The sequence below is a fragment of the Seriola dumerili genome, unplaced genomic scaffold (genome assembly GCF_002260705.1).
Source record: "Seriola dumerili isolate Sdu_G_001 unplaced genomic scaffold, Sdu_1.0 BDQW01000138.1, whole genome shotgun sequence".
In the NCBI taxonomy this organism is placed as follows: Eukaryota; Metazoa; Chordata; class Actinopteri; order Carangiformes; family Carangidae; genus Seriola; species Seriola dumerili.
Window position 1 is genome coordinate 20,586,568 of NW_019174393.1, and position 15,642 is coordinate 20,602,209.

At 41.9% G+C, this 15,642-nt stretch overlaps 1 protein-coding gene across 2 annotated transcripts in view; it reads left to right on the forward strand.

The window, feature by feature from the left end:
- Positions 1-15,642, forward strand: part of ttll12 (tubulin tyrosine ligase like 12) — a 49,520-nt gene that overhangs the window by 24,464 nt on the left and 9,414 nt on the right. For both annotated transcript variants that reach the window (XM_022749076.1, XM_022749075.1), the window contains exons 7-9: positions 6,908-7,024; positions 11,006-11,200; positions 11,361-11,472. In XM_022749076.1, the coding sequence (XP_022604797.1) occupies positions 6,908-7,024; positions 11,006-11,200; positions 11,361-11,472 (424 nt within the window). The remainder of the gene's footprint in view (positions 1-6,907; positions 7,025-11,005; positions 11,201-11,360; positions 11,473-15,642) is intronic.

Here is a 15,642-nt window from a genome sequence, read left to right on the forward strand (position 1 = left end):
CCCAGTTAGTTATTTTTGCAATGCCACAAGAAAATTAAAATAAAAAAATTAAAAGATTGAACAGGCTCTGTTCAGCACCTACATGCTGTCATTTAACCTCAGTCAAGGCCGATGACAGACAGAAAGGTGACCATTAAATTTTTTGTTACATTTGTCCTATTTGATTTTATTGAAAATTGTTAACTGGCTGACATCAATTACTCATGCAAGGAATAAATTAGGAACACTCAAACGAAGACACTCACATTCGCAAATAACAAACTCTCACCAGTTTTTAAAATTTGATCTAACTGACTCAGTTTCCCACTGTTGGGACTCATCATTCAAGGGACCAGATGTTTCTTTGCTCCACTGGACAAAGGAACTCACACTCCACAGTTCCTCACCGTTCACACCTGGGGATGACCCTTCCCCCAACGGACCTTACTGGCCAGCCAGCATGGGTCAGCGTGTCGCATGTGACCCCCAAGGGTGTCACCAAACAAAACCAGATATCTGGCCCTCTTCTCTCTCTCTTCTTTCTTGGCTTGCTATGGAGAGCAGCCCCTGCTTTCTCCTCTCGGTTCTTCAAAGGGCAACAAGGCCCCAGCCCAGGTCAGCTCTGCTACCTGAGAAACCAGCTCTCTCGCTGGCCCGCTACCAGCCGCCTGCAAACGCTCTTCTCCTCAAGAGCAGCGACCTGCTTCGGATTAACTGTGAATGAACCAAATCCTCTTCAGAATCAGCAGCTACGACACAAGGCCAGCTGGTTTTCCAAGCAACAGGAGTCATAGCAGAGTTAGCATGGAACAGCTAACTCTGTGAGGAGAGCAAAGGAGATAACCACAAAGCAACACAGTCAGACAGGACTTTACTCCACCAGGAAACCTCCCAACTCACTGGACTTTACACCAACACTGGAAAAGACCTCTTTGCTTGTTCCAAGGACTGGGTAACGTTAACTGACTGGGCCTAACCTTTCCCAGCACAGCATAGCACAGCACAGCATAGCTAAGCAGCAGAAGTCTTAACTTTGTTAATGTACTTGTTGATTGATGTCTTGTTGTTGTAATGTTTGCTTAGGTTGTGGTCAGTCATACAGTTAATCAGGTACTCGTATGTTCACACACATAGCAGTACGTCTCAGTTCTAGAACCTGCATGAAGCTAACCACCCCCCTCTAACCTGGTACCTTTAGATTACATGAGCTAGGCTAACAAAGAAACTCACACCTTCCCTCTCACACACCCCAGGTGGTCCAGCGGCCATTTTGAGTAGTTTCTTTGTTTACCGCCATCTTGTGTAGTCTTCTTTGTTCAGGTCATGTGGTCACAGTGACCACTTTGAATCGGCCATCTTGCCTTTGTTTGTGTCCCCACAAACACACACACAAACACACACACACACACATACACACACCTGTATATAATATATCAGACATTGTGTTTTACTCTGCTTCATTGTAAATAAATGCCTTTAAGTATAACTACTGGTGTGTTTAATGTTGCACAAGCGTGAATGTTGCCAACCTCTACTTTGTAGAATTCCAATCCTTCAACTTTAACTTACTGTTGATTTGGTTGTTTGGTTATAGTTAGTAAGCTAATTGTTAATCAGAGTTCCAGATTAATGGTAATAATTTGAGACTAAAACCATATTGGCTATTTTGCCTATTTGTTTAGGCTGGTGCCCCGTGAACTTTAATTAATTTTAAAGTTATTATTTAATATTAATATTTTTAATATTAATATTTTCTTAATTTATGATAGCCAATAAATTGATAGACAACCGAAATTCAACATATTTGGTGTCCAGCTCATGAGGTAGAGCTCAGACCCAACACCACGCAAGGAATGCTTCATTCAAAAATCAGTACCACGTCCTCAGGACCGGCATAAATCAGGAATACTCCATGAACAAGGCACTCACTTTCGCAAACAATCAACTTTCACCAGTTTTAAAGTGTGAAAAAATTGCAGAGAGCCTCACGGGTGGCAGGAAGCTCCTGTTTATATACTCCGTTCCGCTGTACATTACACGTGAGTGCATAAGCGCTCACATGTACACAGGAAACACCTGCAGAGCTCCCCACGTAGGGTCCCAAGCCAAACTGATAGGTTGAACTAAGATTGAATTTAGTTCACACCTCTTGTTCGGAACACAGCGACAAGAGTTGTGACAGTTTGAAGTATAATTGAATTTAGTTTGCACTTCTTGTTTGGAACACAGCAATAAGAGTTGTTCTTATCAGCCATTTTAAGCCTCCTTAGTGTCACATTTGTCAGCCATTCCATGTATCTTCAGACAAAGTCAGTTACAACCACAAGAGAAAACTTATCTTACTAAGTAGATAACAATCTTGAATAATGAATGAATAACATTGGCAAATGACAATAATGATAACAATGATAATGATGAACACATTAGGTAAGTATACGATTAAATGAGATTAAATGATTAAAAATGAATAAATAAAATATATAATAAGTAAAACACATGATTAAATAATAGTAAAAAAGAGTGAATAAAATATAAATGAGTAAAAAACTAATGTATTATTTTAAAACTTAAACTTCTTAAACTTTACAGATGGAGATCCACATCCTTTCATAGAAGATAAAGATAATAAAGAATAACTGAGGGGTACAATATATAGGTAAATAAATGTAAATACAAGCAAGTTGACCCTGCTGTTCTGTCTGACAATATTTTTGTTGGTACTTTTCTTATGTAGGAGTCCTCTTTACATCTGTTTTTGGTCTTTTTTTTGTCATTATTTTCTTAATAAACCAGCTCAAGACTTGTACTGTTCATATTAAACAAACAGTTATAATCTTCTACCGCTGTCCCTCCAACTACTAGGGACTGTAATGGGCAACCACAGATAATTAAACATCGGCAAATAATAACAACAAATGCATAAACTTCCATTCCTTCAACATTTCTCACTTACTTTTAAATAATTTCAACTAGGTTCTTTAGATAGATACTTTATTTATCCCCTAGCGGATATTCATGTATGTGAGATGACACGTTTGCTGCAGCTGTAGCTGCTTCTCTGTCTTGCCAGAATGTTGTGGAGAGGATGGTTGGTATTGTCCAAGATAGCCTCCATCTTACATTGCATGCATCTCTCCACAACAGTCCGGAGTGTGTCCAGACTCCTGCCAAGCATAGACCCAGCCTTTTGTTACCAGATTGTCCAGTGTGTTTGTGTTGATGTCTCATATGCTGCTGCCCCAGCAGACTGCAGCATGAAAGAGTACACTGACCACCACTGACTGATAAAACATGTGCAGCATTTCACTGCAGACCTCAAAGGACCTGAGCCTCCTGAGGAAAAAGAGCCGGCTCTGCCCCTTCTGGTAGATGGCATCCATGTTCAGGGACCAGTCCAGTTTACTGTCCAGGTGCACACTTAGGTATTTACAAGTGTGCACCCCCTCAATGTCCTTCGCTCAAATGTTGATTGGCTGAAGGGTGGGCCTAGACCTCCAAAAGTCGATGACCATCTCCTCAGTCTTGGAGGTGTTCAGAAGGAGTCAATTCTTGTCACTCCATTCACTGAAGGCCATCTTCAGATCCCTGTACTCCTATTCCTGCCCATTCCTGATACGCGCCACAATAGCTGTGTCATCCGAGTATTTCTGGATGTGACAAGACTCAGAGTTGTATTTAAAGTCTGCCGTATACAAGGTGAACAGGAACAGAGCCAGAACAGTCCCCTGTGGAGCCCCCAGCGCTGCTCATCACTGTCCATGAGACACAGTTACCCAGCCTGACGTACTATTGTCGTCTTGTAAGGTAATCCACAATCCAAGATGTGTAGCAGGGATCCACCCCCATCCCTTCCAGCTTGCCTTTAAGAATGGGAGGTTGGATGGTGTAAAATGCACTTGAGAAATCAAAGAACATAATCCTCATGTAACTATCTGGCTCATCCAAGTAAGAATGGGCCCAGTGGAGCATGTAAAGGATGGCATCATCCACTCCAATATGTTCTTTGTAGGTGAACTGTAGGGGATTTAGTGCATGTTCAACCTGTGGCCTCAGAAGATGGAGAAGCAGCTGCTCCAGGGTCTTCATGATGTGTGATGTTAGGGCCACCGGTCTGTAGTCATTTATCTCAGCCGGTCGCACTACTTTAGGTGCCGGTGCAAGACATGATGTTTTCTACAGGACCGGGACCCTCCCTGTTTGTAGACTTAAGTTGAAGTTCCTCTGGAGAGGCTCAGTCAGCTGGGCTGCACAGTCCTTTAACAGCCTCGGACACATACCATCCGGGCCTTGACCCCAGTGTGGAGGGAGTTGCAGCTGCAGTGTCAGCTTGTGGAGGAGATGCTGTAAGAGAAGCTGCAGCTGAAGCAGTGGGAGAGAGAGCAGGTGAGGCTGTCTCAACCTGTTGTAAAACAGGTTGAACCCATTGGCCTTGTCCTCATCACCTGATGTTATCTGGCTGTTCTTCTCTTTACAGCCAGTGATGGTTCTCATCCCCTTCCACATCTCTCTGGTGTTGTTGTGCTGCAGCTTCCTCTCTACTTACTTTTTGTAGTCCTCCTTCGCTTGCTTTAATCTCCTCTTCAGCTCATCTTGCACACACCTGAGCTTCTCCCTGTCTTCATCCCTGAAGGCCTCCTTTTTCTGGTTGAGGAGGGTCTTGATGTTACTGGTGATCCAAGGTTTGTTGTTTGGAAAGCAGTGTACAGTTCTTGCTGGTATTACAGAAGTTAATGTAGTCCGTGATACATTCAACCATTCTATCAAGGTCATGGTCCTTGCTTTTATCATTTTCCTGTGACTCCAACAGTACATTCCAATCTGTGAACTCAAAACTGTCTTAAAGACTCTCACTGGCCTCCGGGGTCCATTTCCTGAATGAGTGGGTGGTTGCAGCCTGCCTCAGTAAAACCAGATTATGATTTGATCTGCCAAGTGGTGGTAGAGCTGAAGCAGTGTAGGCCTCCTTGACATTTGCATACAATAGATCCAGTGTCTTATTTTCCTCTATGGGACATGTCAATATACTGAGTGAAGCCAGTCAGGTGAGAGTGACATGGTTAAAATCCCCAATATTGCAATGAATGCATCAGGGTGCTGGATCTGTACTCTCGCAACAGTCACACACAACTGCAGGCTCTGCTCGTGGTTGAATGTAAACAACAATGGCAACAATGTGTGAGAACTCCCTTGGTACATAGTACAGTCTAAGACCAACTGCCAACAGTTCAGTATCCCAACAATAGATCTTCTCCTTCACTGTGATATGACCAGGGTTGCACCATCTACTGTTCACAAGCAGAACCAGTCCTCCACCTTTATTCTTTCCATTTGCTCAGGCATCTCTGTCCGCTCGTACTGCAGTGAAGCCGGGTAAATCCACACAGTGGTCGGGAGTGTTGTCGTTTAACCAGGTCTCCGTGAAACACATGAGACTACACTCACAATATGCTTGCTGGTTCTTAACAAGTGCCTCCAGTTCATCACACTTGTTAGCCAGGGAGTTGACATTTCCCATGAGGATCAATGATAGAAAAGGCTTATATCTCCATCTCCTAGCCTTTAGCTTAGCTCCACACTGCATCCACTGTATGGCTTCTTCAGCTCAGCCAGTATGGGATGTTTAACTCCATATCTTGTAAACTTTAAAGCCAGGAGTTCTTACTTTGTGTACATTACTTTCTCCATCGTCAGACGAAACAAGGACGTAGAAAAAAAAAAAACATCAATCAACAAAAAATGATACTAATATATATAAACATATTGCAAAAAAAACCTACGAGCTATGCTGTCTGATCCTCTTAGGCAGGGGTCCACAGGCCTCTGTCTCTCCTGGCTGGCTTGCAAATTTATGTTGGAGAAAAAAGTCCAGGTCCGGGCCAGAGTCTAAGTTGAGACCTCTTCAGCAACACTTAACTTTCAACAAAGCTGCACTTTTGTTGGAGTCAAAAAAGATTAAAAAAAGAAGTCACTGGAGATGATCAGAGTCCAATGAAATTGAATTTATTCTTTCACAAGAAGAAAAGCGAGATCAGATCCAGATCTGAACTGTGCCTGTGCACCATCATATATAGTTAAATCATTCCTCCTTAGGTGGCCTCTCTACCTATTTTCTAAAGCAAACTTATCAATGCAGCCTTGCGTGAAATTTCCCCAAACCAGGCATGTCAGGGTATAGTAGTGGTGCCAGGTGTCCAGAAACCTCCTATCTATCCTCAACCTGGGCCTCGCTACGGCTGCTACTCCAACGCCATTGCTCCCAGAGCCCTTCAGACCATTTTTTTTTTAATTTATTCCCTCCAGGTTCGATTATATAACAATACTACTTCAGCAAAGGCTGGTTCACATACAAATCTCACCTCTGTTGTGAATATAGCTGTTACATTGGATATATATGTTTAACATTCAGTATATTTATAATGCATAATGCATAGTATATTTTAGTGAAAATTTACTACAACACAGCTATAAGCCGTCACTGGTAAATCAGACCATGTATTAATTAAGAAAAAAAAAAAATAAATTAAGAATGTATCTATAAAAAGGAGACAGTTAAATACAATATGCATCTCAAGCATCTGAGTTTAACAAGGACAGATAGGTAAGAGCTACAGTATAGGTCCCCATTAATAAGTGATCATCACTAGACCTCCAAACAAACAATCAATGCAAGTGAGGGTCACATTTCCACCTGCATTCAGTATTTATATATATATATATATATATGTATATACATGTATATATATAAATACATGCACACACACACACACACACACACACACACACACACACACACACACACACACACACACGTGTGTGTGTTTATATGATAACGGTTATCTAAAATGAGTTATAAATGTAATGTAAGCATGGGAGAACATGTCAGAGTTAGCACTTGCTCTCCACATGACTGTTGTCTTATTGTTTCCAGGGTTTACTCTCAAATGTCACAGGTAACAAACAACCTGACACACCCACAGTTCCAGCTGACGGAGGAAGAGGAGGAGGCTGATATCATTTGGGGCTACGATCACATCAAAGACTACAGGTCAGAAACTCGGCCACACACAACACACACACACATTTATACACTCCACAATGGCCGTCAACATTTCTTGATGGAAGTGAAGACTGTATCTCAATGTAGGCAAATCATTTAATCAAGACAGATAATATAGATGCAGAAATGATTTCAAAAATAAAAGCTAAAACAGAGCAACAACAGCTAAATCATTATAATTAGAATCCAGGGCTAAGAGACACATAAGGCATCAATTCACCTTTGATTCTTGCCTTGGAGCAAACCAATGGGGTTTTAAAGCTCCAGTAGAGGTTGCCCTTGTCTTCTTATGTGCATGTGGTGTATTCCTTACTTTGCTGCTAAGCACTGAGGTGCTGATCCAGGAATTGAGGACAGAGGTTACCAGAGTTGGGAGAGTATGTCTCCTATACTTAACTTGGGACTCCAGGGGGGTATTTCATAAACGTCGCTAAGGAAATCTGCGCTTAACTGAAAAAGCCCAGTTAGAATTAACAACAACCCTCACTTCAGGCTCAAGCCACCACATTAACATGATTTGGCCGATCCTCGTCAACGTTAACTTAAACCAGGCTTGGACAAGCTGCATTATGCGCATACACTGACTATACAAGCAGCCAAGAACAGTCAATTGTGGAAAAGAAGATCATGTCACAGAAAGAATGGGAAATAAGACCCATTGTCTTCTTGGCAAAGAAGCAAACCCTGCTGTTTAGGGCTACCAACCATCCTGTATAATATGTGAATAATGTAATGTCAAGCAAAACCCAACCAGTTATAGCTACAGGTGGAGTAGAGAAGTTTATCAGTTAGCAGTAGCCTGACGAGCTCTGAGAAAATACACCTATGCTCACTTTCTTCAGGTAAAGTCAGTATGCAGCGCTCCAATAGCTCACCCAGCAGAGCGCATATCATCAGTGTTTACTCATAGCTGCAGTGGCAGGGATTCAAGTCTGACCCGTGGCATCAGAATAAAGGCACTAAATGTTTAATTCTATATTGCCAACTGCTGGCTATTATTATTGTCTTTGTTAGCCCATTTTACACAATAACCAATGTAGGTAAGGAGGCAATAATCAGCAGATTGATCATGCTAATATTCCATCCATTCAATTAGATTTGGAGCTGAAGGTTAAGATAGTTATTTATTTTATAATTCATAAATATGATTGATAGCCTACATTATTATTATGACAATACACGATTTAAAACCTCTACATAAATAACCAAATCAATCTATCCTGTATAATTCATAAGCAGGGGATCCTATAAGCCACAGTGATGGAAGGGAAATCTGACTTATATTAGCGGGATTTAACAAAATAAGCCAGGATTTTCCCTTATCTGCTTTGATGGAATAGGGCCCAGAGTTCCTTGGTCCTATAATACAGTACATATAAACAATATAGGAAGATAAAAACAAAGTCAAGTCTATGTATTAAATAGTGACTCAACAGGCTCAGGCTTATATATGCCTGCCTACCTTCTTATCAAAAAAGAGTTGATCACACTTGTAACCCTCAAAAATAGCTCTGTAAACCATTCTTTTGAAAACCAAAAGCAAATTACACATTTTAAAATGATTAATATCATTGTTCCATAATTTAAGCCCAAAAATAGAAATGCATCCTTTTAATCTCTTTTTTTAACTTTTTGTACTGTAAACTTACAAACAAGTTTCAGATCATATGCGCTCTGAATATTATTTACATCATTTTACATTATACTACATCCATGTGTTGTTTGATTATAAAGCAGGTCTAGGTTCTATATTAATACTATTAAAGTATCAAAGCACTCAGTCCACAGAAAAATGCACATAGCCTGAATTCAGAAACTTAGCCTTAAAACCAGCCATCAGGACTTCTCGAACTTTTTGATGTCACAACAAATCAGTCATGCCCCAAGCCCTGCCAACCTGGACCCACCAGCCGAACCTTGCAGGATTTGGTTTCTCTGAGTGTTTGCCTGAAATCGATGAAGCAAGAAGCAAGGGTTTTTTAAGCGGGCTGCCCTCAGAAGTGTCAGAGCCAAGACTTTCCCGCCAGCGACGGCACGTTCATTAATCTGCCACCTGTACCACTCACAGATTGCTGGACTATACTAGTAGACCGTAGACCTCAAGGAAAAATAGGGGTAGTTTCTCTGTCCATGTCCGGTTGCTACCGTGGGCCACTGACCAAAACCAGACAGTGGTCTGCTATACATAGCAGAATTAGTGTATCTAGCAATAAACTTATCAGATGTCTCAGCACAAATGGCCCATCTTTTGACAAGTTTTCGGCCAGGTGAATTTTTGGTCATCAAAGCAATATTGAAAAAAATACAAGTAGGTCAATGAGAGTCAGAATGAGTTCAATTAAATCTACTACCTTGCCAAAGGAGAGACAATAGTTGAGAGGGAGAGTCAAATACCTAACAACAGAGTCACCTACTATCAAAATCTCCAGGTTACTGCTTACTACATTGGTGGTGTAGACAGCGAGGTTTGGTAGAAGCTGACAGATAGCTGACAGAATTGGCTTTGCTATTTCCTTTGGCATGACCTCCACTCAGCAGCGGTGAGGCTGAGGTTGGTAGAGCCAGAGGAGCAAAGAAGTTGGATAACTCCAGGTCGGTGAAATCATCTTGGGAATCATTAAGGGGAAGGGAGTGTCTGTTCTTGCCTTTAACCACAAGGCCCAAGTGGAACAGCCAGGAGATGGGTCGACTGAGTGTTTTACACTCACTAGTAGACTGGTGGACTCAGGCTCAGGACACTCTAACGAGGATGGTCGGGAGCCGAGGTCAGCCTGACGCTGGAGAAGAACCGAGATGGGCTGCGCAATGGAGGCTAACTCACACCTGATCTCAGAGATAAGTGAGGATGTAACCGTAGTTCAGAGAGAGGCTTCAGTTTCAGCTTTTAACGACATAAAAGCTGAAAAAGCCATTCTGGAGGCTGTTAGGCTTGTTTTACAAAGTCCATAAATGTTTGCAAGGAGGATTCAGGCCTAGCCTAGCCAACAACGAGACAGAGTAAGCACTAGCACAACCACCAAGGTGAGTGATCAGCGAATCAGCGAATGGTGTGCATGTTTCTGACCAAACTGTCAGAAACAGACTCCATGAGGGTGGAATGAGGGCCCAACGTCCTCTAGTGGGACCTGTGCTCACAGCTCAGTACCGTGCAGCTCGATTGGCATTCCCCATCGAACATTAGTCTTGCACTGTTGGCCATTCTTCTCTTTATGCAGAGTGTGGTTGATGATGGGGTGTAATGTCCCGCATATCTTTCTTCTTCATCCTGGGACATGCTTCCCTCAGAATGTACACTTGACTTCGTCTGTGTTTTCTGTCCTCGCCCTTTCTTGTTCTTCTCTGCTGTCATTCTGATGTGTCTTTGTTTTCCCCTTATCATTTGCTTGTTTGTTCCATGTCACTGTGAATTTTCCTTTCAACTCACTTTCTATTTCATGTTCTTCATTTTCATCCGTTACTTTTGCCTGTGGGAATTGACCTACTCCTGTAAACTTTGTGATTTGCCACAGCTTCTGATAGATTAGATGTTTGTCTTGCCAATGCTCTAAGCCCTCCTCGTCTTTATAGGTTCATTGCAACCGAAAATGTGTTCGCACTCCCTGTGTCTCTACATCTCCTTCATTCTCATAATGTTCTGAAAAAGACACTTCATCTAATTTCTTAATTGTGAACATTACTGATACATTGAGTTTATAGGTTCATCATTTAGTATGATTATAATGCAGAGTACATATTAATAATAATGAGTTACACATTTAATAATGCTGAGTTTAATATTCATTGAAGGTTTACTACAACAGTTGTTAATACCTTTAAATATACTTTTCCCCTGTTGATACTGCCTTGTGCAGTGTGGTATGACAAAGGTCAAAAGTCACCATCCATATACATCCCTGTAAAGGAGACCATGACTTTATTCAGTCATCATTCATTTTTCTGATTTTGATTGAAGAGCCATTTCTGTGACAGGAGACTGAGTGAGGAGCGACCTCATGTGATGCTGAACCAGTTTCCCTTTGAGAGCATTGTCACTGTGAAGGACTGCCTGGCTGCTGTGGCCCGCAGACTGAAGGGTGGCCCACCACCTGATTGGCTACCAGAGACCTTCAACCTCCAGACAGAGCTGCCACAGTTCATCAAGCACTACCAACAGAGGCAACAACGGTTGGACTTTAATGTTGTTTCACTATCTGAATAGGATGGTGTGCAGTTCTGTGATATAACCGATAGGCACTAAGCAAGCTACATGTCAGACTGGTGTGTGTGTGTGTGTGTGTGTGTGTGTGTGTGTGTGTGTGTGTGTGTGTGTGTGTGTGTGTTTCAGTGGAGAAGATAACCACTGGATCTGTAAGCCCTGGAACTTGGCCCGTGGACTGGACACACACATCACCAACAACCTTGACTACATAATCAGGCAGAGAGAGAGTACACCAAAGGTACTGTAATAGAAAAATCATATTCTGCACTTTGTATAACCTGGTTTTGTACTTTGTTGATCTGGCTTTGTATAACCTTGGACATGAATCTGTCTTCACATGTACACTCCTTATCTGTGTTGGGTCTGAGCTCTACCTCATGAGCTGGACACCAACTATGTGGATTTCGGTTGTCTATGAATTTATTGGCTATCATAAATTAAGAAAATATTCATATTAGAAATATTAATGTTAAATAATAACTTTAAAATTAATTAAAGTTCACGGGGCACCAGCCTAAACAAATAGGCAAAATAGCCAATATAGTTTTAGTCTCAAATTATTACCATTAATCTGGAACTCTGATTAACAATTAGCTTACTAACTATAACCAAACTACCAAATCAACAGTAAGTTAAGGTTGAAGGATTGGAATTCTACAAAGTAGAGGTTGGCAACATTCACGCTTGTGCAACATTAAACACACCAGTAGTTGTACTTAAAGGCATTTATTTACCATGGAGCAGAGTAAAACACAATGTCTGATCTAGTATATACAGGTGTGTGTATGTGTGTGTGTGTGTGTTTGTGTGTGTGTTTGTGTGTGTGTTTGTGGGTGTGTTTGTGAGGACACAAACAAAGGCAAGATGGCCGATTCAAAGTGGTCACTGTGACCACATGACCTGAACAAAGAAGACTACACAAGATGGCGGTAAACAAAGAAACTACTCAAAATGGCCGCTGGACCACCTGGGGTGTGTGAGAGGGAAGGTGTGAGTTTCTTTGTTAGCCTAGCTCATGTAATCTAAAGGTACCAGGTTAGAGGGGGGTGGTTAGCTTCATGCAGGTTCTAGAACTGAGACGTACTAATATGTGTGTGAACATACGAGTACCTGATTAACTGTATGACTGACCACAACCTAAGCAAACATTACAACAACAAGACATCAATCAACAGGTACATTAACAAAGTTAAGACTTCTGTTGCTTAGTTATGCTGTGCTGTGCTATGCTGTGAAAGGTTAGGCCCAGTCAGTTAACGTTACCCAGTCCTGGAAACAAGCAAAGAGGTCCTTTCCAGTGTTGGTGTAAAGTCCAGTGAGTTAGGAGATTTCCTAGTGGAGTAAAGTCCTGTCTGGCTGTGTTGCTTTGCAGTTATCTCCTTTGTTCTCCTCACAGAGTTAGCTGTTCCATGCTAACTCTGCTACAACTCCTGTTACTTGGAAAACCAGCTGGCCTTGTGTCGTAGCTGCTGATTCTGAAGAGGATTTGGTTCACTCACAGTTAATCCGAAGCAGGTCGCTGCTATTGAGGAGAAGAGTGTTTGCAGGCTGCTGGTAGCGGGCCGGCGAGAGAGCTGGTTCCTCAGGTAGCAGGGCTGACCTGGGCTGGGGCCTTGTTGCCCTTTGAAGAACCGAAAGGAGAGAGCTGGAGCTGCTCTCCAGAGCAAGCCAAAGGAGAAGAGGAGAAGGAGATCTGGTTTTGTTTGGTGACACCCTTGGGGGTCACATGTCACACCCTGACCCACGCTGGCTGGCCAGTAAGGTCCGTTGGGGGAAGGGTCATCCCCAGGTGTGAACAGTGAGGAACTGTGGAGTGTGAGTTCCTTTGTCCAGTGGAGCAAAGAAACATCTGGTCTCTTGAATGATTGAGTCCCAACATCTGGTACTGTATGGTACAATCAAAGGGGTCCTTGTCCTTGAACACATAGCTGCTTCTTTTTGACAGTGTTGAAGAAGTAATTCGAATACCTCTTCCCCGAGTTTGTTGATGCAGAAAAGGAACACTATGAAGACTTCAAGTTGGTTAAAAGCATTTATTGCGCAGTTTGCAAAGTGCGGAGATCACTCGTACAGAGAATACGTCTGTCATAGTCCAACCCTAGAGAGATCTGTCTGTTGTCTGACTCATTGTCCTTTTATACATATTTTAGACAGTCCCTCCCTGTCTATCTTTTACTTCCTTCTGTGAACATGTTTATCCCTTTAGAGAAGTTTTCTCCTGATAGTGCTGATATCAGCATATCTCGTTTTGCAAGATCTGTGGTTTTGTTCACCCCTCTCTGCCCTTTTCAGTTTGGACATTGCGCCATCAGTTATTGTGACACACTGATAATTATACATTGTCTGTGTTCCTCTTAATCATATACCCTATCCCTATGTATTTAACATGTTTTGCAAAGCCTGTCTGCATCAATAGCTAGGTTAGTCCCACAACAGTTAGACAGTTTTGATGGCACCCAGAATTGTTCACACACACATCCTGACCATGCCTCCTTCTTCTCTTTCCTCAATAAAGATATATATATATATATATACGTATATATATTTATATATTTTATCAGTCAGTGGTGGCCAGTGTACTTTTTTATGCTGCAGTCTGCTGGGGCAGCAGCATGTCCAACATAAACACAAGGAGAAACATAGAGGTTCAGGAGATCCTTTGTTCCCACTGCCATCAGGCTATACAACAACTCAAGGAATTGGACTAATTTAATTATCAGCAATTAGCTGTTGACCCACAAACAAAATGTATGCACTTTCCAATCACTGTTCATGCACTGTACTCATCTGAGGGCTTAAATGAAGAGCCTGTATATATGTATATATACAAGCTATTGGCTGATGCATGAACACATCACAGTCATAACAGCGATATTTAATCAGGAAGTCACATTGACATCGAGATCTCATTTGCGGCTCAAATGCTGCTCTACAATGAGTGTGGAGGCAGCCCTCATTGCAGACATAGCAGAGGCACATACTGGTGGTGTTTGATACCATGTGTCCAGCAATACAAACTGTCAGTGGGAGACTGTAGAAAGTGAAATGCCTGTAAAGCTTTGTCAGTCAGAAACGGCGAATAACAGCATGCATTCGATGGCAATGAAAACTGTTGTCTCTCACTGCTAAAGTAGATTTTAGATTGGCTCAGCAGTACAAGTGACTGACACTCTTCCATAGTGACCACATTAGAAGTTAGTGTATTGTCGTGGTAGGGGTGGGCGATATGACGATATTAGATCGTGAAGGATTACAACGTGAAGACGATCTTTCAAACTGCAGAGATCGTGGGATCGTCTAGGGCACATTCTATAAATTGCAGTTCTATGCTGATGCACCGACGCAACAGACGTATTGACGTCGTCAACCTGACCGACCAATCATAGCGAATTACGGGCAGTGACGCACTTTCCTACCCGCCTCCTTGTTTGTGTGTGTAGCGGTAGCACATGGAGAGCGATGGCTGAAAGCCAAATGGAGTTGGTCGCTAAAAAAAAATTCAACCTCCATTATATGGAATTGGTTTGGATTTTCCGCAACTAATCAAGCACAAGCAAATGTAATCTGCAAAGCTTGCACAGAAACCGTTCCCACGTCGGGTGGTAACACGACGAACCAGAATGTTGTTGTTGTTTACCTTAAACTTTACGTTGTTTGCACATGCAGGCAAAACTGTGACTATTTGAAATAAAATGTTAAGAAAGGTTCTTTGGTCTAAATTGTCTGTTTTTCTTTTTCCAATTTAAGATCGTGATAAAATCGAAATCGTGATTTTATTTTTAAAAAATCGTGATATGATATTTTTGCCATATCGCCCACCCCTATGTCGTGGGAATTTCAGGAAACAGAGGACTGACAACTAGTGTTGCTTTCGTCAACGAAAATTATGACTAAATATCTTCGTCAACGAACCTTTATCACGTGACGAAGGCGAGACGCAACGTAAAATGCTGGTCATGTGACGATAACTATAATTGAATATATAATGCAATATTGTTGACGAATAAAAACGAGACTAAATGTGGTTTACAAAATAAAAACTCTGCTAAAATGTCTCTTCATTTTCGTTGACTAAAACGAGACGAGACGAAATGTTATAACGTCATTTCGACTCGTTTAGTCGAGTTATTATTATTTTGCAGTATTTCTGTTTCCTGTGTCTCACTTCATCAGGTCGCACTGCGCCGACGCATGCACATCACTTCCTCAATCCCCACTCGCGGGCGGCATTTAGAAGTTGCAGCTGCGGTTGAACGACAATTTCAGAAACATAACACGACAGAGAAAAGGACCAATGGCCGGCAGCCAGTTGGGGTTCTTCTTTGGAAGAAAAAGACGAAATGACATTTGGACACACTTTCATTACATAGAGGTGGAAAAAAAACAGAATGTGTTGTGGGAAAAGATG